The sequence below is a fragment of the Cottoperca gobio genome, chromosome 21, assembly GCF_900634415.1.
Source record: "Cottoperca gobio chromosome 21, fCotGob3.1, whole genome shotgun sequence".
In the NCBI taxonomy this organism is placed as follows: domain Eukaryota; kingdom Metazoa; phylum Chordata; class Actinopteri; order Perciformes; family Bovichtidae; genus Cottoperca; species Cottoperca gobio.
In genome coordinates, this window is record NC_041375.1 from 14,777,060 (window position 1) to 14,803,097 (window position 26,038).

Genomic DNA, 26,038 nt, shown 5'->3' on the forward strand with positions numbered 1-26,038 from the left:
CCTCAAGGTAAATTATTTAGTGAATTTGATCAATTTCCAGTAGGCCTACATCGCAATCTCATGACATTGCTATGCACTGTAGTTTATTATGTTCTTAGGATATACAGAGTTAGATTGGATTTATGGACCTAACTCTTAAAAACGGTCAATTATTTAAGGAAACCACAACAACTAGTTGCTTATGTTCATGGTCCTGTGCCCACCGCATGGCCTCATGCTGCACAGGGAGCGTGGGTTTTTCGCTCATGTTAAGTCGCTCCTGCTGCAGCACTGTTTACACACACACACTTACTGTAGCTAGCTGACCTATGCATGCACATCTGTCATTCAGTGGCTTTTAATATGAGCGACAATGGCAAAGGTTACGGTGAGCGGGTACGTATGAACTTTGAAACGTTTGAATGGAGCTAACGTTAACGTATAAATGTGTGCAACTGAAATGGTAACGTTCACATTGTGTTTGCTAACGTTAGCTAGCTAGCTAGCTCAATTCTTCAGTCAGAATTCATCACTGGATTATCACTTACTTTATAAAACATGGACATGTCCATTTTAATTCAGAGTTGCTGATAGTACATGACTAACATGAGCCACTGGTCATTTAACATTAACTAATAGTTTGCTAATATTCGTTAGCCAAGCAATGCTAACTGTAGCCAAACAAATGAGTTAAACCCAAACATGCAGACAATTGAAATGAAGGTTTGAAGGTTATCGTTAAACATTAATTATTTAGAAACATTTAGCTAACGTTACGTTGGCTAATTGCGTCATAAACGCAGACTTGCTAAAACCTTTAGCGGCAATTAACATTAATTTAACAGGCGGCCTGTGTGCACATTGTAAGGACTATTGTTTAATTGTTATATTATGTTAATCTGTCACAATAAATTAGTTAATCAAATTGCAATTTAGTTATTGTTAGATTACTGGTCGTAAGATGCATTTGGAGCCCGAATATAAGATATTGATTGAGTGATGTGAATTTACATTCATTTGATATTGAAACTGTCATGTTTTCACTCCTTTTGGGCGAGGCAATTTGTGTCAATCATGCGACATATTAGTGTTAATAAACAGTGTAACCATTTAAAACGAACAAGAACCGCCTCAAGATGTCTTCTCATTCATTTGCATTAACACATTCAGCCCTTGTGTTTCCCTTTGCAGTTGCATGTTTATTGTTTTACTACCCTGATTTCTTTCCCCCTTAAGTTTAAGTAAATGGTTATTAGAAGGCCACGATGAGTGTATATGTTTGAGTGTGTGTCACTATGTTTAAGCAGTTTATCCTTCAAGAGAATGTGTCTTTACTCTTGGTATATCTGCAGTTTATGTGCTGAAGATTGGCTCCCAAAAGTTCATGTACGTCTTATTACTGCTGGTGATGTCAATACAAATGAATGTCAGAAGCATCTTGAGGTCGTTTGGTTTACCTAAGACATGATTTATTTCTTGTTTTTAAATGAAGGCACAGTGATGGTGGGGTTTATGTATTAGGTATTATTCACATTCAATAGTTTGATTTACACTTTGATGTTTTAGAGGCCACTTGACACAGATTAATTGAACAGATTCCATTTACGTTAGAACACAATGATAAATTGAAAGGTTAAAAACAGAAGTAATCATAGACATATTATTGTGTATCATCTTTTGAATGTGTACATGTATAGGACAGTATTATATATATAGGTCTTAAACATTCCTAAGCATGTCATGAAATTATAATAGCACATTAAAAGTTGAATGAGGGTGCAGTTTTAATTGTAGTCATATATTCTTCATCCTTTTCTTTTTCATAAAGGTTAAGATTGGATGAAGAAAATGCGGAAGAAGTCCACTTTATAATCAATAATATGAAGCTCAGATGTGTGAAGCTGAATTGTTTAATGCATGCTACACATGTGTGAGAGATGGGAAAGTATGAAGAAGTAAATCATTGAAGAAAGAAGAAGAATCTGAAGTTACAGAAATGAAGTTAAGGAAGTAATCTGCATAATGCCACAGCGCTAAGTCATTTTCTGGTCTGTTTGTCAAATGTGTGCATGTTCTTGTTTTTGAATACAACACTTAAAATTACAATTTTTACACGACTGAAACATTTCTGTTTTTCCATCATGTTGACAATTTAATTATAATGATTAATCACTTAGCCTATCCTATCTTATCACATCCTATTGATGTCATATTGTCCGTGGCTACACACATAGCTTTAACATCATAAATGATGTTCTTTTCATAGGATAATATATATATAATTATTGAGACAAACTTCTCAGTTTGTCCTCTCATTGGTGCTGATAAGAGGTGTGTATGTGTGGTCCGTTCAGGATTCTCGCTCTGCATCACGTAGTGTGAGTCCTGGGGGCTCTAGGAAGTCAGCAAGTCGTTCCCCAGCTCGGACGCCTGCCCAAAGATGTCTCCCGCTCTAAATCTCGGTCTCGTTCCAGGTCGAAATCTGGGTGAGTAACTTTTATTTAATTTTTTTACACAACTCCACCCTTGCCAGTTGACCGTTATGGATTTGTAGATGTGTGTTTGTCTTTTGAAGTCATCTCGGGCTGCCATATTTTAAAAGTCCATCAGATTTGCTTGTGTTCTTCCTGCATTATGTCTAAATATATGTATATTATATCCTACACTAATATACTAATTCAATATTTAATAATAAAGCAATTCAATTGAAAACAAAAACACTTTTTGTTTTGAGTATGAAGGAGTCTTCAGAATATCTTTAAAACTGCAGGCTAATCCAGACCCAAGCGGTTGCGTGGGAGTGTTTGGCCTGAGGGAAGTCTTCTCTAAATATGTATCTATTGTGTATGACCAGCAGTCGAGGCGCTCTAGGGGCTTTGCTTTCTTCTACTTCGAGAACACTGTTGACACTAAAGAGGTTTAAGAACATGAGTTGGAAAAGGCCACTGTAAACTTGATCCTGCAGTATTGTCTGGGTCTACAGAGGTAATTGTATGTTTGTTCACTGTCAGGCAAAGGAACGAGCCAATGGCATGGAGCTGGATGGTCGTAGGATCAGGGTGGACTTCTTCATCTCAAAAAGACCTCACACCCCAACCCCTGGAATCTACATGGGCCGGCCCACATAGTAAGTCACAGAGTGTTTCTGTTGATTTATGCGATTTAGTCCTAATCTATCAAAGATAAAAAATGAATGCTTATAATTACTTAAGCAAATATTCTGAGTGGTTGTCTTCCAAATAGAGGGCCTTTCTGGAATATCTGTTAGAAATGATTTTTCCCATATTATTACTGTCATCTATTTGGACCCTAAGTTTGACAACGTTATTCAATCTACTGAGAACATGCAGTTTGTCCTGGGGAAAGGCTCACTGCAGTTGAGTGCCACACAACGGTGCTGGTCAGCAGCATTATTATCACAAGTGACAAGAAGCAAAATATTGGGAAGTTGGATACTTTTGGGCTACGTCCATTAGTAGTGAATCAATTCAGCTCTGGTTGCTTCAATTCACTTTAATTAAGATGATGCATTTAGCTGGAAAATAATTGTAGTTGCGTAATTTATAGAAGTGTATAAATTAGTAATCACTTCCTCCACAACTGTGCATGTCATAAAACATGAGCCCTTGCAACATCCAGGTGTGTTGTTAGTTTGTTGCTTCCTGTTAAAAGCATTGTAACCGTATGAACTCAGCAAGGGAAAGTTTTGTTTTCATAAAAATAGGAAAATCCAATCATTACTTTTTAAAATAATTATTAATTGTACTTTTTTTTAACCTGTCGAGAAGTAAATTGAGAAGACTTTCTCGTGCTTGCTAAAGCTGCATACAGGGCTGTATAGTTCTGCTTATTTAGAATATTAATAGCACCAGCAGCATTAACCGCAAACTGGAAAGACACATTTCTAAGTGAAGCCTCGTTGCTATAACATTTAGAATAACCTGAATATAATGGACACCTGTCTTTTTAAAATGAAATGTGATTGTAAAACCTGTAAATCTAATTGTTAAGTAGCAAACAAAATCTAATTTGTGTACTTTCTTGTGTGGAGGTGGTCCTCGCCGCAATTCACGAGACCGTGGATACGACCGTGGATACGACAGAGGTGGCTATGATCGCTATGACGACAGGGACCACTACAGGTCATACAGGTTACGATCTCGATCTTCAAACAGTAGTCAGATTATCAATGCAAAAAATGTATTCTCAATTTGTGGTATTTTAATATTTTTTAATACCTTCTGTAGTTGACAAAAATGGAAATGTATTAATTTTGTCTTGTTTCAGAAGGCGATCTCCGTCCCCTTACCACAGAGGGGCTTACCGGTCTCTGTCCCGATCGCACTCTTATTCTCCCTGTGAGTCTTTTTGATAAATGATCCGCTCTTTTCTTGAGGCATTCAACAGGTCGCATTCTGTCTAATGACTGTTTTGTTGCTACTAAACGTTGCTGTCAATCCCCGTCACCCCCCACGCACCGACAGGAAATGTTTCTGAGTGGAATGATTGATTTCAGAATAGATCTTCTTCTTAAGGTGATCATTACACTTCTGTTTCAAACGTACACGACTATTAAATGTATACTGGAATCAGTTTTAAAGCAGCGTCTTTTGACGTGATTCAATTTTTATTTTTAAATGTATTGGCAACGTCTGCCGTAAAAAATATATTAATGTTTTTACTAATGTATTTTTTGTATACGAATCGAGTGAATGTTCATCTTTGAACAGATTAAAAGGAAGATGCTTTTTTTTCACTTTGACTCGTGTCCTTTCTTACAGCACTTCTACATTTACTTTAGGCATTTGCTGCTGAAAGGTTGTTATAATACAGTCAAGGAAGTATTAAAGCCTTCGTCATATCACATTGCGATGTTCTGATTTTTACCAAATTGTTGTTCTCTCAACTTAAACAATAAAAACTGAAGTGTCTTCTGCAGTTTTTCTGGAGAGCCACCATTTAACTGTCGTATCAACAAATGAATGATGATGGCATGAGCTCACTAAAGTCTAAAACGCTTGCCTCTTTTTGAAACTATAAAAACTGTCAAAATACAGCCAAGCTACTTGTTAAGCTCTTTCTCTTCATACTTATGAAATTACACAGAAACAGCCCATTTCTATATTGATTTATCAAACTAATATAATCACGTTATTGAATGGATATGGCTAAATGCATTAGTGAAGTTCCACCTTATCTAATAACCCCTGGGGAAAATATTAAGATGGCTACATATTGCCTTAGCCTGCATTTCCAGCACTTTGAGTAATTTATGTAATAATGATGTGAAACTAAATTGCAATTCAGTGTCATTTATCAGACTAATATTCCTCATTAAACAAATTTAAGAGGACGACTAATCCACAAGTAAATGCAGCTAAACAAGTTAAGCTAATTTCGTCAAGTACAGTCTTTAAACTACTACTCAACATGTGGTGATGAAGTCCAACATATACCCCTACTGGTCACAGAGGAGTCCAAACTTGTTTGAGCCTCACTTTATTGGAGTCGGTAGATGTATTTAAAAGGGTCTGTATAAAAAACATTGTTTAGGATCGACCCATGCAGAACATTTTAGTTTTAGTTTATAATAACAAATAATAATAAATTCTGATATTCATCCCCTTTATGAATGGATAACATTTTTGCAGCTCACGATTATTCGTAATTTTAGTAAGTAACCTAAAATTATGATAGTATTAGCAATTACAAAGTATATAGTGCAGCATCGCGTTGGTTCCCTTGACAAAAAGCCAATCAGATTTTTCTTCAGATTTTGGAGTATTGCAGAAAACAAACTGGCAATAAAAACGGTACGATACTTACATGTTATCACAAAGGAACATCACTTTGAGTAGTGTACAAGTGTAAATGCAATTGCGAAAGCTAACGTTAGACTACAAATAAACGTATACACCACGGTCGCATGACTTGACGTCACGGCCACTTAGCTAAAGGCAGTGTAGTGTTCGTTTAGTCTCATTCAGCAAACTTGTTAGTAACCACATTTTTTAAGACACGTAAAAGCTTGAAAATTCACTAGTAGGTTATTTACTGACATATTTTATGACGAAGAACAAAACATTTAAAACCTCATAAGATTGTGTAACTACAGACTTTATTTCAGATATCAAACCAGAAAACATTTAAAAAATGCATTTACTGCGAGTTAGTGCTAAAACTCATTTCCGAGGTATTCCATAGTAGATACAGTTCAATGCACATTGTCTCATCTATTCTCTTTCGATTGTATTTTATAAATGTTAGCAAATGTTGTGCATTTAAAGTTCCTCCTAATACACAGGCAAGAAAATAAATAATTAAACTGCCAGTTCCTCAACACTGTACTGGTGTGTGCAATACAAGAGTAAATAGCTACTTACTAATTGCACAACACACCAGAAGAATGGTCCTTCGAGACGGTTTAGATATTGATGTGAATGTGTAAACTGTTATTGTACCATGTTTTATCCCACAGGGTATATAACCGCACAACAGGGACAGAGGATGTAAATTCAATTTCAATTCTAGTTTGTTTTTATGTTGTTGCTTGAATGCTTTTTTTTTAAACAGTTATTATGAATGTTGTGTTTCTACTGTTTTATTTATTTCCTATTTTGAAATGTGCATTGACTGATTAGGGCCGGAGTTAAGAAAGTAAAAGGTTGTTCAATTAACACTGGAAATGTGATGCAGAGGAAAGATAGAGAGGAAAGTGAAAAGACACCACAGCTGACCACACCTTGGAAACAGCATCAGCCTTTTTCTTTCCTGCTTCTACCACAAGTCTACATGTGTGTGTGTGTGTTGTTTGTTTTGGTCAGCCGGTTGCTCTGTGTTCCCTCATGATTTGTTAGCATACTGACTTAATTGGGCATAACATGTTAACGAGAAAGGTTGCTGTGTGGTCCTTTTGCTTTGTGTTTATCTATTTAAAATGCAACTGCTATTCAGAATTGTTATGCAAAGGAAAATAGATTCAAGTTAAATGCCATAATTGGATATTGTTTAATTTATAAATCATTACATTCAATGTCAAGAGTTAAAAAAAAAAATACATTAATAATTTAGCACAGTAAATTAAACAAATGGGTCATTTATTTGAACTCTGGATGAGTCTCCGCTGCCAGCAGAGAGGCCTGCCACAACTTGTGATAGCATGTCATAGGGAAAGTAACTAAAGAGCTGTTTTGTAAATAGGCTACAGCTTGGACATTCCTCTGTTCACACACTGACGTAAACAAGGCGAGGAATGGTCACTCCTGCTGCTGGCACTCTCTCCACTACAGTAGGGTGGCAGTAATGTTCCAAAGCACAGGCCAGTCACATGTAGAAACACTCAAGTGCTGTAGGCAAAGGCTCCTCCCCTTGGTAGCTTGTGTAGGTAAACATCCATGCATGAGCACTGCAGCCTGTCGCCCATGGCTGTGCAGCTCCACAGCCCTTCCCCTTACATTTCAGCTTTTGTTTTGAAATCCACCTAACTTACATTCTTAGCTTTGCTTCCCCTCCAAAACACACCCACATGCACACACCTCCATCACAAAAAAAAAAAAAAAAGATGCTATACCATATGAGCTCAGACTGGCTGAGTGACACTGCATAGAGGGCGCCGGCACCATGCACAGATAAAACTGAGGGCCAGGAATCCCCTCGTATCTCCTTATCAGCGTCTACAAATAAATATTTCCTCAGTTTTACACTTAGCATTGGATCCATTAGCACTATCCACAGGTTGACATACAAAGTGAAAGTGTCATCACCTTTAATAACATTGTGTAAAGCTGCATGTCGGAGGCCTTTTTGAATCAGTGGCCCCTGATAAGGATGTACAACAACAATGTTTATTTCACTATTATTTCTGCACAAGGACACAATGTAAAACTAATGGCTGTTTTAAGGTTTCACTTTCTGTATCGTTTTAAAACAGTTTTACAGTTTAATAAATGTAACTTAGTCCTACAACATCATAAATATTTTCACAGATGTTTTTAATATTTTTTTAAAATACAGAATAATATCTTAAACAAGCATCCATAGCTAGGTATAGACACCCTGCGTCCACAGTTCAATAAATCCATATGTATGTGTCTCTCATTAAAAAAAAAAAGGCAAACTGGGGATCAGTGACAACGTTTGGGCCGACAAGTACAGTGACAACGACTTGATTTTCCACAGTGGCCCTTTTTTCACTCCCCCAGCCTGGAGGGACCCATGGCACGGCCCTTATTATGATTTGATGAAATAACCCCTCTGCTTCCTTTAAGCCCATCCCTTTGCTGAATGTACCCAGTGATCATCATGCCACTTTCGTACCCCAATGTAGTTCGTATGCTGGAAGAACCAGGAGTGATCGCACATGCACCTCCAAACATTTTTTCTTGTGATTTTTAAGGGAGATTTTATTTAGAGGCGGTGCTTGTTGGCTCCAGAGAAGCGTCGTAACGGCACTTTTTTTTTCTCCCCCAGTCCCTGTTAAAAGAGTTAGACCGGGGCCAGAGTTGGTGCTGGGGGGTCGCCTATAGTTTAGTAATTTCCTGGGGGGTAATTGCTGCGTTTCTTTTTTTAATCCTATCAGATTTTCTATTTTATTTTCTATTTTATTTTTCTACTTCTCTGAAATATCGCCACTCTCACTGTTGAGATCTGATATCCCTTCGAGATTTTTCCTTTCTGATCATGAACAAACTATATGTTGGGAATTTAAGTCCTTCGGTCACTATCGAGGACTTGAAGGAGCTCTTTGGGGAGAGAAAGCTGCCAGTAGCCGACCAGGTCCTACTAAAATCCGGCTATGCTTTTGTGGACTTCCCCGACCAGAACTCGGCCATAAAGGCTATAGATACTCTTTCTGGTAAGTGTGGATTTGATAAGTGATGCTGCTGGTGACAGGACAAATTCACAACGAGTCAAACTGCAAGATCAGGTTAAAAACATAATAGCTCAGGGTGTCCGAAATCTGAAATATGAATCATTGCTTGTGTTATTATTTTTTTGTTGTTGCTCGGGAAAGTGTTTGCGATCACATCCGTGTGCCATCAGAGTTTCGATGAACGCTCAGCCATGCACGCTCCATCAAAGATTGGATCATTTATCGATCACAGGACACACTCAGGGCTTTAGTGCCCGAGTGCCTAAAGAAAACACGAGCCGTCGTAACAGTATCAACGTGCACAATAACCTATATTTAGGAGATTCCGATAGTGTGCGGCGCTAGTTTGCAATCACTCGTTGGAATGTATGGGATGGTCTGATGGTTCGGGTAGGCATAATTATTTTTCACTTATTTTTTATCTTGATTTTATTGAAGAGAGCAGAGCAAAGCGACCGCGGAAAACTTGTTAGATCCATGTTCCTCTGATGTCTGGGTATGTTTTTACGAGGTGTCTTGGAGGTGGGTCATGGGGGTCCGGAGGAAAGAGCTAATAAACAGGTAGCTGAGGGGGGACGAGGTGAGACGCTAATTCCGTGCTGCGCCAGGCCACTCATAATAACGAAAACCCGTGTTCAAGCTTCACCAAGGAGCGCCTCAAATTCCCCCCCGGCTGAGTCAATACGGAGAATGAAGAAACACCTACCTAGAATAGAAAGAGTACAAGTCATTCTCCTTTACCATCTCTTCTTTGATGTTGCATTCTTTACCAGGAGCAGAACAAATGTCCCTCATTGTATTGTGAGGCTTGTGGCAGTAGAAAGCATGGCTGCCCATTTCCCCCCATACTATTAAAGCTTATCATGCTTTATTTTGGCGCCGATTTCACTCAATTGCGACCCTGAAAATGTCACAGTATAGTTGTTTTATTCCAAACATACCCAGTTTATCCGCCGCGCGCACAACGCGCCCGTGTACAGTACTTTTTTAGGGGTTGGATGTTTGAATGGGGACGCACCTACTTGGTGAAGTGATTCAAAGTGTTGCTGTGTAGGCCTACCAGCTTGCATTGTTGCTTTCATGACACACAGATAATGTTACACTATCAATTTTCGTCCCTACAGGTAAAGTTGAATTACACGGAAAGGTGATAGAGGTAGACTACTCTGTTCCAAAAAAACTAAGGTAGGCCTACAATCTGACACACACTCCCACACACACTCACCCACACATTTGTGTCGTACGCCTATACTGACTGTGCCCCATGGCAGACTGTGTGACCTGTAGGCTTCCGCTGTGAAATATAGAACGCATCATATTTCTCTATTCTCTTGGCTTGCTGGTGTTTTTTAAAGTTCCTGGCAAAGGACATTTAATTGTATGGCGATTAAACAAAAGAAAGAAAGCGACAAATAAACAGTTTAGTCAAAACATCCGCAGAACACACGGTGGCTGCAATATCGCGTGATCTGCAGCAAGGCCTATCCCACTGTAAAACATGGACACACACACACACACACACACACACACACACACACACACTGCATACATGTAATAATTGCATCTTAAGTGGATCTCATATTAAACTGTAATGAAACTCTCATATGTGAGGCTTCACATACATACAAAAAGGCCGTTTTCCCTGTATGTAAGCGATAAAGTTAGGTTTCATTATTGACTGTAACACTGCAATGCACGATGAGTTGCATACCAATCAGCTGAGTCTCTCCTCCTACTATATGCATGTGTGTGTATGCCTGTGAGAAACACAGTTTGTGTGTGTGTGTGCGCGAGGAAAGCGCGAGTCGAATGTTTTTTAGCAAATCTATAGGTTAACCCTGAACGCCACACCACTGTCATATTTTGTGCTCAAGTATCAGATTGCCCACGCAGTGTAGAAATACACGAGTTTTTAATTGCATGGGAATAATAATTAAATATTTCCCCTCCCTGTGCGTAATGCGTACTAAACGCATTCGTTTGTGGCAGATGTGGCAGCCTACACACTCTCAACATGTATAGCTCCACCTTTTTTTCTCTCACAACAATGCCTTTGGCTTTAGGGAAAGACTACATTGCGTGACAAAAAGGTAAATATTCAAGCCCCTTGTGGAGAAACACGTGACACATACTTTATGCGCTTTCAGTACAGTCCTCCCCCTTCGGTGCAGGCTACACTTTCCTGCATAGCAGCCCTCGCTTTGTTTCCTGTGCCACACCGAGAAAAATATGTACGTTAAAAATGCATATGCTCGAGCTATTGCGTTGTTTTCTCGCTTTATGGCTCGTTTTGAAGGCGTTTTGTGAGCAACATGGTGTAAAAGCCTGCGCCACTCCCCACAGTTAGTGTGCACGTAGGCCATGGCAATGTTGGGAGAGCCTTATAATGGCTGCCATGATGGCCCAGCACACTGCACGGCTATAGGCGGAATCAGATGGAGCAAATGTCCATACATGTGCCTGCATGTGTCCAATAGGCAGTGTGTGGAGATACTGGATGTGTGCCCATGTTCTGAACAGGCCTTTAAAGCGAAATCTTCGCCATATCTGCGAGGTCGACATGAGTGCAGCGTATGGCACGTACAGGTGTTCATTTTGAATCAGTGGAAACTGGGTGAAATGTCCATATTATGATAATGATTTTTCACGGTGATCATTTAATTTGATGTTAAAACCTCTGTACAAATTTCATTATTTAGAGATTTTGTCTATTATTGCAGAAGCGTTTAAATGGATTTATAATTGTCCTGCAGTGACAATTTATTTATAGTCTGATGCAACTTGTATTAATAGATAATTTTAAATCCATTCTAGTTGTCTCAGACATATTAAGAAATACCTTTTATATTTATAATTCAGGTTTAGAATACTCAAACTATTTCCTCTATGTTTTTTCTAAACCCTGTATTTAGATAATAATGATAGGTGTTGTTTTGGATTTGATTTTTAATATATGTATGGTTACTATAGTGACAGGGCCTGGGGAATTAACCAATTGCCACTTTATGTTTTTCTATTTAAATGTGTGAGCTCATCTTCAGGCCTGCTGCTATTTCTTGGTTTTGTGAGACTTGTAGTTTCAGCTGCTGCTAATTGTTTATATATTTATGTTGTGTTTTGTAGTGTAATGTCTTTAGTCTGATAATAATAAGCATAGTGAGATTGACCTTTAAATTATATTTTAAGGCCAGCACTTGTCATTGTTTATTATACTATCTTTGTAATAACATTGTGTTTGTTAGAGAGTTTATTCTGAAAAGATTGGGCCTTTTTAAATTACACTTTGAATCAACCTAGAACAAATAAAGTTATGAACTGTTTTGATGTCTTGTTTATTAATTAAATGTTATTTCACTTACGTACATTTTATATTTTGATATTTAAAATTGGTTTAAAAGTGTCAGCTTTATATATTATATTTAATATAAGTAATTTTAGCAGAAGTAAACTATCTTTTTGATTTTATTTGTAAAAGCTTTTGAAGCTTTTCTTCATAGAAAATACAGAATCATTAGTTGCATTTTATATTTATATTTTAAATAGAGTTTTAGAAATGATCAGTGTTATTATTATTATATTATAAATGATTGATTTAACTAGTGTTGTATTGTAGGTTATTTAATATGAATTCATCCTGTATTTCACTGCTGATACAACTGATATTCAAAATTAATCAACAATTGTTCTATGTGATTAAAAACTAATTCTTATATATGTCATTTAATAATTATAATCCTCTGAGCTTATTATGTAATTGTTGGTTTTGAAAAGTAACTTTTAAATTATGTAATGATGAAATAATCACTACAACAAAAAAAAAAAAAAAAAAAGTTGATCCATGTAGAATGATGATTAACGATCCTGTAAATTATATTGTCTGAATTTGATTGGAAGAATGAGTCTTAGTTTGTTAAGATAATTAAGTTTGTTTGCTCGAACCTAAACATTTTTCTTGCATGTTGCATTTTGTATTTATTTTTAATGGTGGCTTATTTTGATCCCAGGAATGAGAAAACAATATTTTTCTCTCCCTTGTTAAATTTCCTTGTTACGCAAGCATGTGGCTGAGTCTCTGAAACAACCAGGAAACAAAGTGTGACTTGACGTTAATTGATATTGGGCCCACATAAACAATAAGCAGTGTTGTTTGCCTATCAAATAGGCATGGCGGTGAAGGTGTGGACAAAGCGACTACACATGATCCCTCTCTGTGAGGAATATTAAGCAAGTGAAGACAGCCTTGTTGTTGTGTGATAAACTCATGTTCACCTGAACAGTATTCACATTTCTTTACTTACATGTTTAGCTGTTAATAACAAAACCTAATTATCTCTCTACACCTTGACTTCATTTGCAACAGAGTGCTAACTCTTGTGTTATACTCTATTAGGCTGTATCACAATAAGCACAGGCGGAACTGTTTGTGCTGTTTGATAAAGCTAAGTTGATGGCAATACCTTTTTCTCTTTCAAAAGGATACAAACCAAGACATGGGTGTAAACATCTGCATTGCACCACAGTGGTGCACATGTGTGTGCTGAGTTGTCAGTGCACACTGAGTCAAAACAGCGAAATACGATAGCCATCAGTTGATCCACTCCGAATCCATTAATACTCCCCAGTTGATCCTGGGTGTAGGCGAAGCTCTCCAATTCAGACTCCGGTTTTGTCCAGAGTGATAGCAGGAGGCACTGCACTGCTCGCCTCTAAAGCCACATCCGCTGCACCCTCCTCCTGACTCCTCATGTCCCCCCTCAACTGTCTGTGAGGAGGGATCGCTCAAAGTGATCCGTTTTGTGCAGAGAGGGAAGCAAATGCCCGATGTGTCTCTGAACAAAGTTATTTTCTGCCTTAAAGAGCCAGTCAGTGTCTTTAACTTACGCTTATTCCGTCTCATTAAGAGTGAAGAAGACTTCATGTATTACAATACTTCACAATGTATCTTTAACTGAGCCCCCATGGTGTAAAACAATGCTCATGAGGTGTGAAAAAATTATGCCAAATGAGAAAGTTCTTCATTAGCACTTCCAGAAATAATGACATCTACTTGTCAGGTATTGGCTGAAGTGTCTTTTTATTTTTAGTGTGTTTAAGCTACTGCGTTTACATTTCAGCCCTCAGTCCAACGCTACTATAATGTGTAGCAGTTATTATCTTTTTTTATGAAAGTGGAGTACATGTAGTGTATTTTCCTCCCTAAGTGATAAAGTGATCTAGTGCACAGTGAGTACACAGTACAGCTTAAGGGAGCGGTGAGATAAGATGAGAGAGCATTGTAAAATCATTGTGTGTCTATCAGACTGGTAGGATCGCTGTTTAAGCTTCCCGAGAGTTTTAATCTCCTTCTTTTCCTTTTTCTTTTCTTGCATGTGCATCACAGCAGCAACTGTAGAGATTAAATTCTCCGTACGCTGCCATTCACGTTCCACTCCAACCTGTTGCATGAGTAAATATGTTACTGCAGAATTGCTCATTCTCCTGCCTTGTTTGTTTGTTTGTGGCCTGTCCATGACATATTTCCTCTGACTACTTCTTAGTATCGAATGATGAGAGTAATGGAGAGGCTGCCCGTGTTAGAAGTGAAAAAACCCCTCATGGATCAGAGATGAGAAGCATGAAGCCTCCTTGAAGCCACTTAAGCCATTTTTATTTTGTTTGCAAGATAATGTGTAACTGATTATACATCCTCATTGTTAAAGTCAACTTCTGTTTGTAGAAAATACCATTTTAATTGCTGCGCAGTTAGCAACAGAGGGATATAGAAAAAGGAAGGAGAGACAGAGCAGCGATTACATCTTCATATTACTCCCCCCCCTCCAAAAAAAAGCTTGTTTACAAACTGCAATACTCAATGTCATAATGTATAATTCATTACATATTCACATGCACCACATTCAAGATCCACATCTGCTCAAACTAATGTCGGCCTATCCTGTAAAGGAAGATATTACTATTAGCACTGACATTTAATTTATTAGAAATATGTTTCATTCATCCGAAACATTGTATTAATCTAATAAAATTAATGTCGGAGCTGACAGTGACATCTTCTTACGTACCTGTCTCCCAGGCGTGCATTAGACAACTCTTTGTAGCAAAGGAAAGTGTGACCAACGTCCCGATACTTTACATGATAGGCCGATATTAGTTTGAGATGCTGTTTCGCTTAGCAGGGTTTAATGAATTGCTGGAATCTTAAATGTGCTGCATGTGAATATTTAATGAATAATAAATAATGATTATGGGTAGCTCAGTTTGTAAGTTATTTTGGGGGGAAGTAATTTGAAGATGTAACAGCTGCTCTGTCTCTCTTTACTTTTCTATATCCCTCTGTTGCTCACTCTGTGTGTGTGTGTTCAGCATGTGGATATAAGTGTTTGGAGTGTGTGTGTTTGTGTGTGTGTGTGTGGGGGGGGGGGGGTTTATGTACATGTAGATATGTTCACACGCAGCTTGAGTACAACTCTGGAGAAACAGAAAAGCTGTAAAATCCCAGATGAAAGTTACATGCCGGATGTAAACTTTAGTGTTTCTCACCCCTTAGTGTGCATTGGCTCCCAGTGGGCACCCAAGGGTGTGGTTTTTGTGGAAGGATGGGCAGCTGAGGCACACAGCAGGTGGCAATTCTCACACAGCCAGACCTCGTGTTTGTCCCATATCAACACCATATAACCCTGCTGGAACTTTATAGCTCTGATGGGTCTTGAACAGGTGAAATGAATAAAGCGAAAACTTGCAAAAGCCAATCAGAGAGAGCCATGGGCAGTAATGCTTACATGCAGCCAATCCTACGCAAGCGGGTCGAGTGTTCGGGACCAAGACTCGTGAAGAGGTTCTGCTTCGCTGGTTTAGAGCCTCAAGCTGGGAATGTTGTTGGCCTGAGGCTTTACTCAGGTTAAACCGTCTTCTTAATCTCTCTATCTGACCTGATCTTGCACATTTCTCGGTCTTTTACCTTGCTTTTAACGTTCAAGGCAGAGTTGTGGTCACAGAGGTGGCACAGGGCCCCCCTTCAATCTTAATGGACCCCCTTTGGAGCCCCTTACCAGAGTCAGAAGGTGATAGGTATTGGCTTATTAGTATCACGGATGGATTAGTGAAAGGGAGTACCGGGTACAGGCCCAGGGGCCCTGGAACAGACCCTCTGTACGTTGTGACTGTTACCTTTTGTTGTCGGAAAGTCAAATGACTATAAAAAATGCAAAACAACAACAAAGGGACACAAACAACCACAAAGACACATAAATCCACCTCAGAAGCGCGATAGGTCCACAATAAACGATCACTAATAGGCACAAAATGATTACTAAGAGATACAAAATGACCACATGCAAAATAGTTTTGGCGCTCTGCTTGACCTTATGTTTGTTATTAAACAAAGTAACTTGAAATGTTTCTGTTTAACCGAACATTAGGAACGTAACCTTGTCCTAAGTGATATTAAAAGGTAACAAATTGTGCTAGACCCTCTCCTGTAATATTTAAAAATGCAACAGAGTAGTGAAGAGCAACAACTGTAAGAACCTCATGGCTACGTCTTACTTATTATTTCACGGTTAGGGGGAATACGGCTGATAATTATACAGATAATAGCTGTAATTCTGAGCAGGAAAAGTTGCTTGTTTTACACACAATATGAATGAGTTGGATTTTTGTTGTGCTTTTAAATTCATTCCTTACATTCCCCCTGTTTTTTGTGTAATAATTAGAAAGAATATACATGGATTGTTTTGCATACGTCATTTCTCCGAGGGAGATGTGTTATTTAAATCTCGATGAATCATTTAAGGCATGCTCTCGCGTTCAATGATGTCGAGGTTACAATTAAAACTGAATAAATACACAAAAATATTATTAACGAGAGAAGCAAATAGCCAGACAACAACAGAACACAGTCGAAACTGTAACCTTCAAGAGCGGAGTAGTTTTTGTTATCATGGTTTTAAATGGACCTATAGGTGTTACATTTAAAAGAAATTCATAGAAACCAATGCCTGTCACGTCTTACTGGTAGAGACGCCCACCCAACCTTTTCATACAAGGATAAGCAGAATATGTCACCAGTAATAAATCTTACGGCGGTGTGATAAACTCAATTTAGGGGTTTAAGAGTGGAAGCAGAGGCGTGTCTATAGATAACATCACCGTAATCCAAGACAGACAAGAAGACGGGCTCATTTATTCGCTTCCTACTGAGCATAGAAAAATGAGCTCTGTGAAATGTAAGTGTAACCTTTTGATCCAGCCAGATACCAAGATATTCATACTCTCAATAATATGCCCATTCAGAGTGGTAAAATGCAAACGTCCACGATATCTCTGGCTTTAGAGAATGGCATATATTTACTCTCTGTAAAGCTGTCGAAAAGATAGTCTTCTGACATTAACAGCACCTTGACGTGGGAGCAAAACTGTGCCATTGTGCTCTGAATATGTGTGTCTCTGTGTGTTTTCAGGTAGCACTGTATTCAGTTCCAACTGTTCCAGGTTAGGTTCTCCACGTTGCCATGGGAACCAGTTTTGAGTGTATTGCTTAGTTATAGGAGAAGAGCTCGAACGATGAAGGCTTTCAGAAAATGAACCCAAAGTCCTCCGGTGCACAAAACACCACGTAAGCTGCAAAAAAAACAAAAACAATACGTTGAGTTTACTGCAGCAACACCCTGAGATTCACCCAACAAGTGATCATTATAATATCTTTTGATATCGCTGTCACAATCCTATGATTACAGCTTGAATGTGTTATGAACTGCTGTCAGTTTGGGGACCCTGTAATTTCCACCCATTTCCCAGGAGAGTGGAGGCTGCCAACCGGGTAAAGCTGCCGTGTGTTGGTGGCTCACACTATCGGCGGTTCAGTGGTCAGAGTACTGATTTTATATTACAGTGAATTCATAGCATGGTAAGGTGCCTCCATAAAAAAATGCCTGCGTAAAGCAATAGCTTCATTGAAGCCTTCAAGTGCTAATTTTCTTCCCACAAGTGCGGCAGGGAAAAGGGCTGAGTGGGCTGTCCATCTATGTCACAGCCGCAGCCCTTTTGTGACCTTTCTTATTCATAAGCCCACTTGGAGCCACCATTTCCATCCTTTTCCATATGTATGCAACGGAAGCTGGGAAATTCCCCCCCCCCCCCCCCCCAAACAGAACAAGTCATCTACAGTAAGGTCCGCACACAGCTGAGCCTCCGACACAACCTGGAGCACAGTCTGACCATTGTGTTTCCTCTGTTTCATACTGTCTCTGACTCTGACTGAAGAGGAAGACGTGGAGAAGACTTTCCAGTCCAAGACACGTGGATGAACCACACGCGTGCTTATGCTTTCCTCTCTGTGTGTGTGTGTGTGTGTGTGTGTGTGTGTGTGTGTGTGTGTGTGTGTGTGTGTGTGTGTGTGTGTGTGTGTGTGTGCACTCCTGCGTGGGGCAGAATTGAGCACTGCTGATAGAGGGCAGCATTTCTTCCCCCTGTCAGGGTGGCTCGCTGGTTGGCTCTGTGAGGCTGCTGGTGTTTTGTAGTGGCTTTACCTCTCACGCAGCACACTGTCTGCTCACAAACAGGAAGAATTCTATCAACTGACTCATTCCCTCAATGAGTTTGTACTCTGACTTATATCCAGCCTCCTGACTGGTAGTCTGATGTTAAATTAAAACTTATTTAAGGAATATTAACTTTTCTTTTAGTTTCAGAGCGATTTTGATTTTAGATGTGTCAGGTGTACTGTGGTAAATAAGAGGTCTGTTGGTCATAGCTGGTGTTTATGTGAGTGTGTTATGTTTTATGCTCTGTTTTGTGCAGCCTTCTTGGAAAATTACACTAAAATAGAAGAGCTGGGGGAAAATCAACATGGGAAAGAATTAAAAATGTATTTGCAGGCTGGATGTAACTATAAATCATTAAACATGCGGGGGGTTTTGTGAAATTGTATTTTGGGTATGATCTGACCCCTGGGCTGTTTTTTTGTTCATTAAATGTGAAGCTACAGTCTGCAGCCGGTTAGCTTAGCTTAGCATAGCATAGAGGCTAGAGCTGTAGCTTTATATTTAGTGTACCACAACTGTTGAACTATTCCTTTAATGATTCTGGTTCTTCCTATCACGTAGGAAAGTGTTGATTCTCTTTTTTTAGTATTTGATAAAATATCAAAACATTTTGTTATTATTTATTTTATACACCACATCGACATTTAATAACAATCACCGGTCTGCAACCGTTTTACAGAACTGCGCTGCGGCCCGGTTGCAGGCTGTCCTTTACTTTCAGCAGAAGCACTGTTTAGTATTTGGCTATTGTGATATGCCATAAAGCCTGCTGTTTTACACAGTCGTGCTTGATCCTGACTATGATTTGCTGAGGCCACACAGGGGCTAGAGAGTAGGGCGGCTCCATCTGCCTCCCTGCCAAGTGACCCAGCACATGCCAATACCCAGTCAGTCGCAGTGTGAGAGAAAGACAGATAGTGATAGTGAGAGAGGAATGGAAAGACTAGAAAGATTAGAGTTCAGGGGAAAGAGAGGACCCTATGGGAGTCCTTTTGATTGTATCACTCCAACGTCAGGTTGTAGTGGCGTATTTTTATACATCTGCACACACAGGGACAGTGAGCAGATTGTTTGTAGTTAGTTGTTGCTTCACTGACCCTTGGTTAATATTTCCCTGGAGGCGCAGAATGTTTTATCGTGAAGAGGTCAATCTGTGTGTGTTTCACTAAACAGTCCATACTCAGGATTTCCCATGGGTGCAGTAGCTGCTGTGGTAGCGCTACTGTACACGAGGAGTACTATCTCAGTCCTGACCTGAGGTTTTTAAGCTTTTATGTTCCCTTTTTAAATGTGCTGTTTTTATGAGTAAAACATCACAAATAAAACCGATAAAATGAACGTTCAAGTTGATAGGATACCAGCCGATTGATTGTTTGGGCGTATGTGTTTAGCATAGAGTTCGCCAGCAGCACCTCTTTCTCACGCATGCAAACAACATAATGACACTGATTGATGAATTGTCCGTCCCTGTCAGGTTAAATGAAGCACACACTGACACAAATCCAATTAAAATTGAAGAGTGCCCCTATGTATAGCAGAGCACGATCTTGTTAAAAAGAAAAAACCCAAAGGCAAAAGCACGGACGTCTTCGGCTCACTAGGATAGTAAATATTTGATGCCGAAGCAGCCATGCATGAGCTCATGTTGGAGGGTTGCAAAAGTTAATGGGGTCTTGTAAGATTGCTATTTTTCCCCCCACTTTTACTGAACCCTCATTCAGGTGATTTTCATTTGAATTAATGGTGAATTCCACACAATGCAGCTGTAGTTTACCTCCTCACTCCAGGGAGAGCCACACTCTCTTTCCACTGCAGCATTCGGTGCTTGTCTTCCCTCCATCCTCCTCCTCTATCCTCCTCCTCTATCCTCCTCCTCCCTGCATGTGAATGCTTCGTGTCAGCGTACCATGCCATGCGTACCTCCTAGATTGCGTGCATTGTCTCTCGTCGCCCCCTTCCACCTCACAATGTCACTGCTCCCCTGGCACAGCCTGGCAGCGCAGAATGAAGCCGGCTGTGCGTTAGCATGTCCGGGTGTAAATAGCGTACTACTCCATGTTATGTACTGTAAGCTGAATGTGAGCCGCCCTATCAGATAGTGTAACAGAGACAGGCAGTTTATTCTTAGTTGAGTGGTGGTTACCGCTCGTGAAATTCTTCAACAACAGTAGACATTTGTGTGTGTGTGTGTGTGTGTCCATGTCATTGCATATGTGTGTGTTTGTACAGTGCCTCTGTGTTCCTGCCATTCCCCCGAGTGGGAGGCAACAGTTCATTTCAGAGATTGTTGCTAAGATGGTTTTGTTTTAAGTGGTGCGAGGAGTGACTCCAGGCAGGCCGTTTTCCGGTCGCTTGACGTTGCGGGAGAATAAATTACAGGGATATAGAATGACAAGCTTCAAAGGCGAGTTTGATGTCAGCAGTGTTGCTGTGCAGCCGCAGAAGATGATACATCAAATATATTGCACTTGAAGAAAAGTCTGATTCAACAGGACTTATGTTTCTTCTCCCTGTTGTCAAGTGTAGTTGTTGCACGCTTTGATTGATTCACGTCCACCTCAGGCATTTGTAGAGAATTTCAGTATCGCTGCTTCCTCCCCATCACTGCACATCATCAAGCTCCCTACATGATTTCACACACACACACACACACACACACACACACACACACACACACACACACACACACACACACACACACACACACACACATTTGATCAAATCATTGATCATTTCAAATAACAGCAACGCCACCAGACAAAATGCAGCTCTGATTTGCTTTTCATAACATTGGTCATTTTTTTGCATGCTCTTAATGTCCTTATCAAATGCAATCCACCACTGCAGATGCTTTCTACAGAGAAATCCGACTATGACAAGCAATGTTATTATTTGTGTTTGTGCTCAGATCTGCCAGGCCTTCACACTGACTTATTGCTTTTCAGAGCAGTTGTGTTGTGGCTGTCTTAAGGAATGAGCGGTCAGGTTTTCAGGTCAGCTCTCACTCCTAATAGCCTCTTCAACTTAAACAGGGTGTTTGTTAAAGAGGGGAACCAGCCTCGTATGTTTTCTACAACAAATGATAAAAACAGCCGGCCTGTAAACGCTTGCAGATTTGTTTTGGTGTTTCTGTGTGGAGGAGAGTCGTAAGCCCGAGTAGGCCTGGAAATAGTTGTTAAATTAGTGCACTGCACCGTTGAATATCCTGTCTAGCAGAACAGAGACCGTCTCTAATTGTTATTAATATTGAGCCTCAGGCGGTACCCTGACATTTGTTTTGCTTCTTTTTAAACATACTACTGTTGTTGTTGTTGTTGTTGTTGTTGTTGTTGTTGTTGTATTCACATACTGTAGGATTTTGTTAGAAAATCAAACCTGGAAGACAAACAATAAACCGTTGCAGAGGTCACATTTGTTGCGAGCTGAAGACTCGCTCTAGCTCTGCAGACGATTGGGCTCTACTGTCTTATATTCACATAAGATGTACCAACAACAAACCTTCTTCCCACAGGCTTTCTCACAATCACCAATAATTCTCCCTCTGTTTCACTTTAAATGCTGCCCACACACAACAGGCATTTCCACCCGCTCCCCTCTGCAGTAGAGCTCAGGCTTTCCAACTTGAGATATTGACGTCAACTCAGGATATTTACTCAAGTATTTATCGCATATTGATCAGGGCCGACAACCCTGTGAGCTTCTCCGATAATTGAATTAGTCTACATATTACATTCCCACACAGCATACAGGCATCCTCCAAACGTATCGCTAAAACACACACAGACGGAGCTCTGAATTCAAATCAACCTCAGCTTCCTCTCAAGCCCCCTGCCTCAAATCAGAGAGTAGGTCGGGATTTGAAACCATTTTAGCCGCAGGATTAAAGTCTGACAGGGATAATGCCACTTGTGAGTCAGGTGACACAAGATGATTCAAGGTTTTGAGAGGAGCACTACGTATGGAATGAATGTATTGGAGGCCATTATCCACTTGACTCCACCCATAGTAGAGCTGGTCGCCCATAAACAATAAAAACTGCTCTTTTATAGACGACAGCGAGGAGAACTGTGATGTGTCGTTTCACTGTGATGTCACTTTCGCACCCCTCCACTCTCACCATCGGCAGTCAGTAAACATAATCCAGTCTCTCTAATGCTTAGAACTGCCTATTGATGGAATTTGAACCTTTAACCCGTTTTTACTGCCTCATCCCTCCCTCCACCACCCGCACACGTGCGTCCTATATAGATAATCGCACTTTATTTACTTTACTACACTTTACTCACTTGTGTAAAATGTATTTCAACTCTTTACCTGTTCTCATCTATAGCCGGTTCTGTGTTCCTTTATTTGCATGTGTATTTTTAAGACGTGTCACTTCTTTGTGAGGTTTAAATGAATAATGGTGTATAAATAAATAGATCGTTTGGTTGATTTATATTGTTTTTACACAATAATTATTCTTAACCACCAGATCTGTAGTATTATTATTTATTATTATATAATAAATATTTCAGGGCTGCAACCCACGACCAGTTTTATTACCAATTTATCTGCCGATTATTTTCCTTGAATATTTTATTAATTATTTAATGTGTAATATGTCAAGAAAATACTTAAATTTACTCTTCAGATTGTTTATTTTACATTTTAAATAACTAAAATATTCAAATGACAATGACACAAGACAAAAAAGCAGCAAATGTTCACGTTCGGGAAGCAAGCACCAGCAATGTTATTTCTTTAAAGAAGATCTGCCAATTATCAAAATTGTTTTTCTGTCAATCAACTAATTAACTTGTTTCAGCTCTAAAATACTTGATAATTACTTAACATTTGTTGCATTTAAATGTATACTTAAAGGGCCAGTGTTTAGTATTTAGGTGGATCTATTGGTATTTAGTAGTTATTTATAACTCTGTCTTTATGAGTGTATAATCACATGAAACTAACAATTTGTTTTGATAAATTAGAATGAAACCTTCATATCTCATAGGGAGCAGGTCCTCTTTGTACAGTAGCCCAGAATGGACAAACCGTATACTTTCTTTGGTGGCTCAAATCCACCTGAAGGTTCTTCTACAAGCCTGTACAGCATAGGTCTTCAACAGGGGGTTGCACGTTTCATAATTAGTCTTTTTGTGTCTTTTTGTGATTAAAATAAATATTTACAACTTGAACAACAACTAACTGATAACTGCTACAAAACAGAAGTGACAATATGACTTTCCAAAATGATTGAAAATAAAGTGAAAACCATACATTTGAAAGCAAACACATAAACCAAGAAAGCTATTATTCGATCCTTTAAAATATATTACAAGAGTAATTTGGTAAGAAGCAGCGATGAAAAGCAAACACACATGCATGCGTCAGCCAGCGTCTCCCGACTTGGCACCGCTTCTCGACCCTGTGTTTGTGAAACGCAGTGTGTGTTTCGCTGTTTCCAAATTCTTTGTACTGCCGCTGTTTGGAGAGGGAGGAGTCCTCAGCGACAGCATCTGTGACTGGCAGGAGTGTTTTGAAATAGGCTGCTTATTGACCAGGCTCGTCTGTGTTTCTGTTTCTCAGAGGATGAATCTTCACTCACCTCCTGCTAGTTGCTTTACGTGTTTTCACTCTGTGAGGAACTTCCCTGCAGACAGGGGGAGGGGAAAGAGAAGAGGTAGTGCGTTCATGTGTGTGTGTGTGTGTGAACGAGTCAAGCTCGCTCTCCAGAGGGAGCTGGAGGGAGTAGTGAGACGGGCACAGAGAGGGACGATGAGAGACAGACTGGAGACGAACAGGAGACAGACAGGAAGGAAAGCAGGCAGGGAAACAGTTTGAGGGCTTTTGTAATGTTGAGTGGTGTGCGTGCGGTATTGATCCAGGTTAACCCTGCCGCGACCTGCACCTATGGCAGGCGGGCTCAGCCTTCCAGCTACAGTATAATACCTAATGGTCGGCAGATTAAAGGATGAGACCTCAGGAGCAAGCTGCACAACTCAACATAAAGCAACAGAAGCGACCACGAGGAGCAGCGAACAGCGGATCCACACTGCACCGCCGTAGCATGAGCTGGTATCCACCTGTCAGTAGCTCTTAGCACTGAGGTGTGTGAAAGAGACACAGGAAAAAACATCAGTGTGTGTTTGTGTAGAGAAGAGTAGGCACAGCGGTCGGCTATACATTAGAGTGTGTGTTTGTGTTAGATGTGTGTGTGATTGCGCGTCAGCTGTGTCCCTTTAGGCTTGCTGCGTGCCTGTCACTGACAGTGCTGACTACGTGCTTTGTGACGGGGGACTCAGAGGAGTCCTCAGTTAGCGAAGTAGCAGGGGCAGGCAAGCGTTTGATGTGTGCAGGACAGGACAGAGCAGCGTGGCACATGAAGTCCTCTTGAATCATCTTTCTGTTTATTTATTCATTTTTCTTTGTCTGACGCTTGTGGCTCAGTTGGAAGGGAAGTGGTTTTAGCACCAGTAAATTAAACTATCAATGTTGTTATTGCAGCTGATTGAATGTGTGCTGCATTGTGTATTGTTAGAAATGATTTCTGCACAGGAATGCACATATTGTCTTCTGTCCATCACATTAATAATTAGCCTATATTAATTCAGTTTGTGGTGTTTCTCTTTGAGTGCTGTTGGAAGGTCGTGCGTGCGTGCGTGCGTGTGTGTGTGTGTGTGTGTGAGTGTGTGTGTGTGTGTGTGTGTGTGAGAGAGTGTGTGTGTGTGTGTGGTAACCATAACCAGCTTATTGTTACTTCACTTGGATGTTTGACCTTCACTGTGAAGAATGACTTCAGAACAGAGTTTGATACTAGAAGGCTGTTTTCAGACCTTAAATGTGAATATGTGCGAGCGTGATTTTTGATATGAAACTTGAAACCTCCAGTGCTCATACACTGAGAATTTACTTTTGTGGACTAATTTTTCCCTGAGTGCAAAAAGAGTAGATATCATTTTTATAGTTTTTAAGTAATTAATTGTAAATATTTTGTGGAAGAAAACTAATCAGACACAGAGTATATTTATGTATCTTATTAAACATGTCTGAAGGGAACTTTTAAATAATTTCACTGGATAAAGATCTGACTAGGATCGGCATGTTGTGTATTTAGATACATATGTGGGAGGCTCCCCGTGTAGAGGTTTCTTTCACATTTTGTAAACAGTAATGTCTTATCATCAGACAAACACACAAGATCCAATACAGTTCGGACTTCAGTGAATGCATGTTCAGAGCCATACTGAGGGGCTTCAGTCGCTGTGTTAGAGCAAACAGTTTTCAATTAAATAGAAGTGCATGGAGAAACAGCGATAGGCAAATGTAACATTTTAAAATACTAATTTCATTGGCTTAGTGGGCGTAACCGGAGGAAATATGTCAGCTGGGCACCCTGTGGCATTTTAGCAATGACTAAAAAAGTTATTTGTAGGGATTACACCTGAGCAGGAAATCGTTTTATATTTAATTGTAAATAGTTATTTTCTTCATTTCTACATTAGATTATCTGCATATATTTGAGCTGTAGTGCAAATCAGAACACCCTCTACAAAGGCTCCTATTGGTACAGTTGATAATGAGGACGACTGAGGACTGTCAGAATCACCGCTGTGCTGATCTCAAACATGAATGTCTTGCTTTGCATGAACCATTTAAAATCTCT

At 39.7% G+C, this 26,038-nt stretch overlaps 2 protein-coding genes across 2 annotated transcripts in view; both read left to right on the forward strand.

Annotated features, from left to right (window-relative positions):
* Positions 1-213: 213 nt before the first annotated feature.
* On the forward strand, positions 214-4,741 carry tra2b (transformer 2 beta homolog). The gene is given in 6 exon segments (XM_029459886.1): positions 214-375; positions 2,334-2,413; positions 2,415-2,465; positions 2,991-3,106; positions 4,031-4,130; positions 4,267-4,741. Coding segments are annotated over 6 exon segments (495 nt in total). The 5' UTR covers positions 214-312; the 3' UTR covers positions 4,352-4,741.
* Positions 4,742-8,193: 3,452 nt separating this feature from the next.
* The window catches only part of igf2bp2a (insulin-like growth factor 2 mRNA binding protein 2a), a 47,764-nt gene continuing 29,919 nt past the window's right edge, over positions 8,194-26,038 (forward strand). Inside the window, exons 1-2 of the mRNA XM_029458766.1 lie at positions 8,194-8,833; positions 9,976-10,036. Of these exons, the coding sequence (XP_029314626.1) occupies positions 8,659-8,833; positions 9,976-10,036 (236 nt within the window). The 5' untranslated portion in view covers positions 8,194-8,658. The remainder of the gene's footprint in view (positions 8,834-9,975; positions 10,037-26,038) is intronic.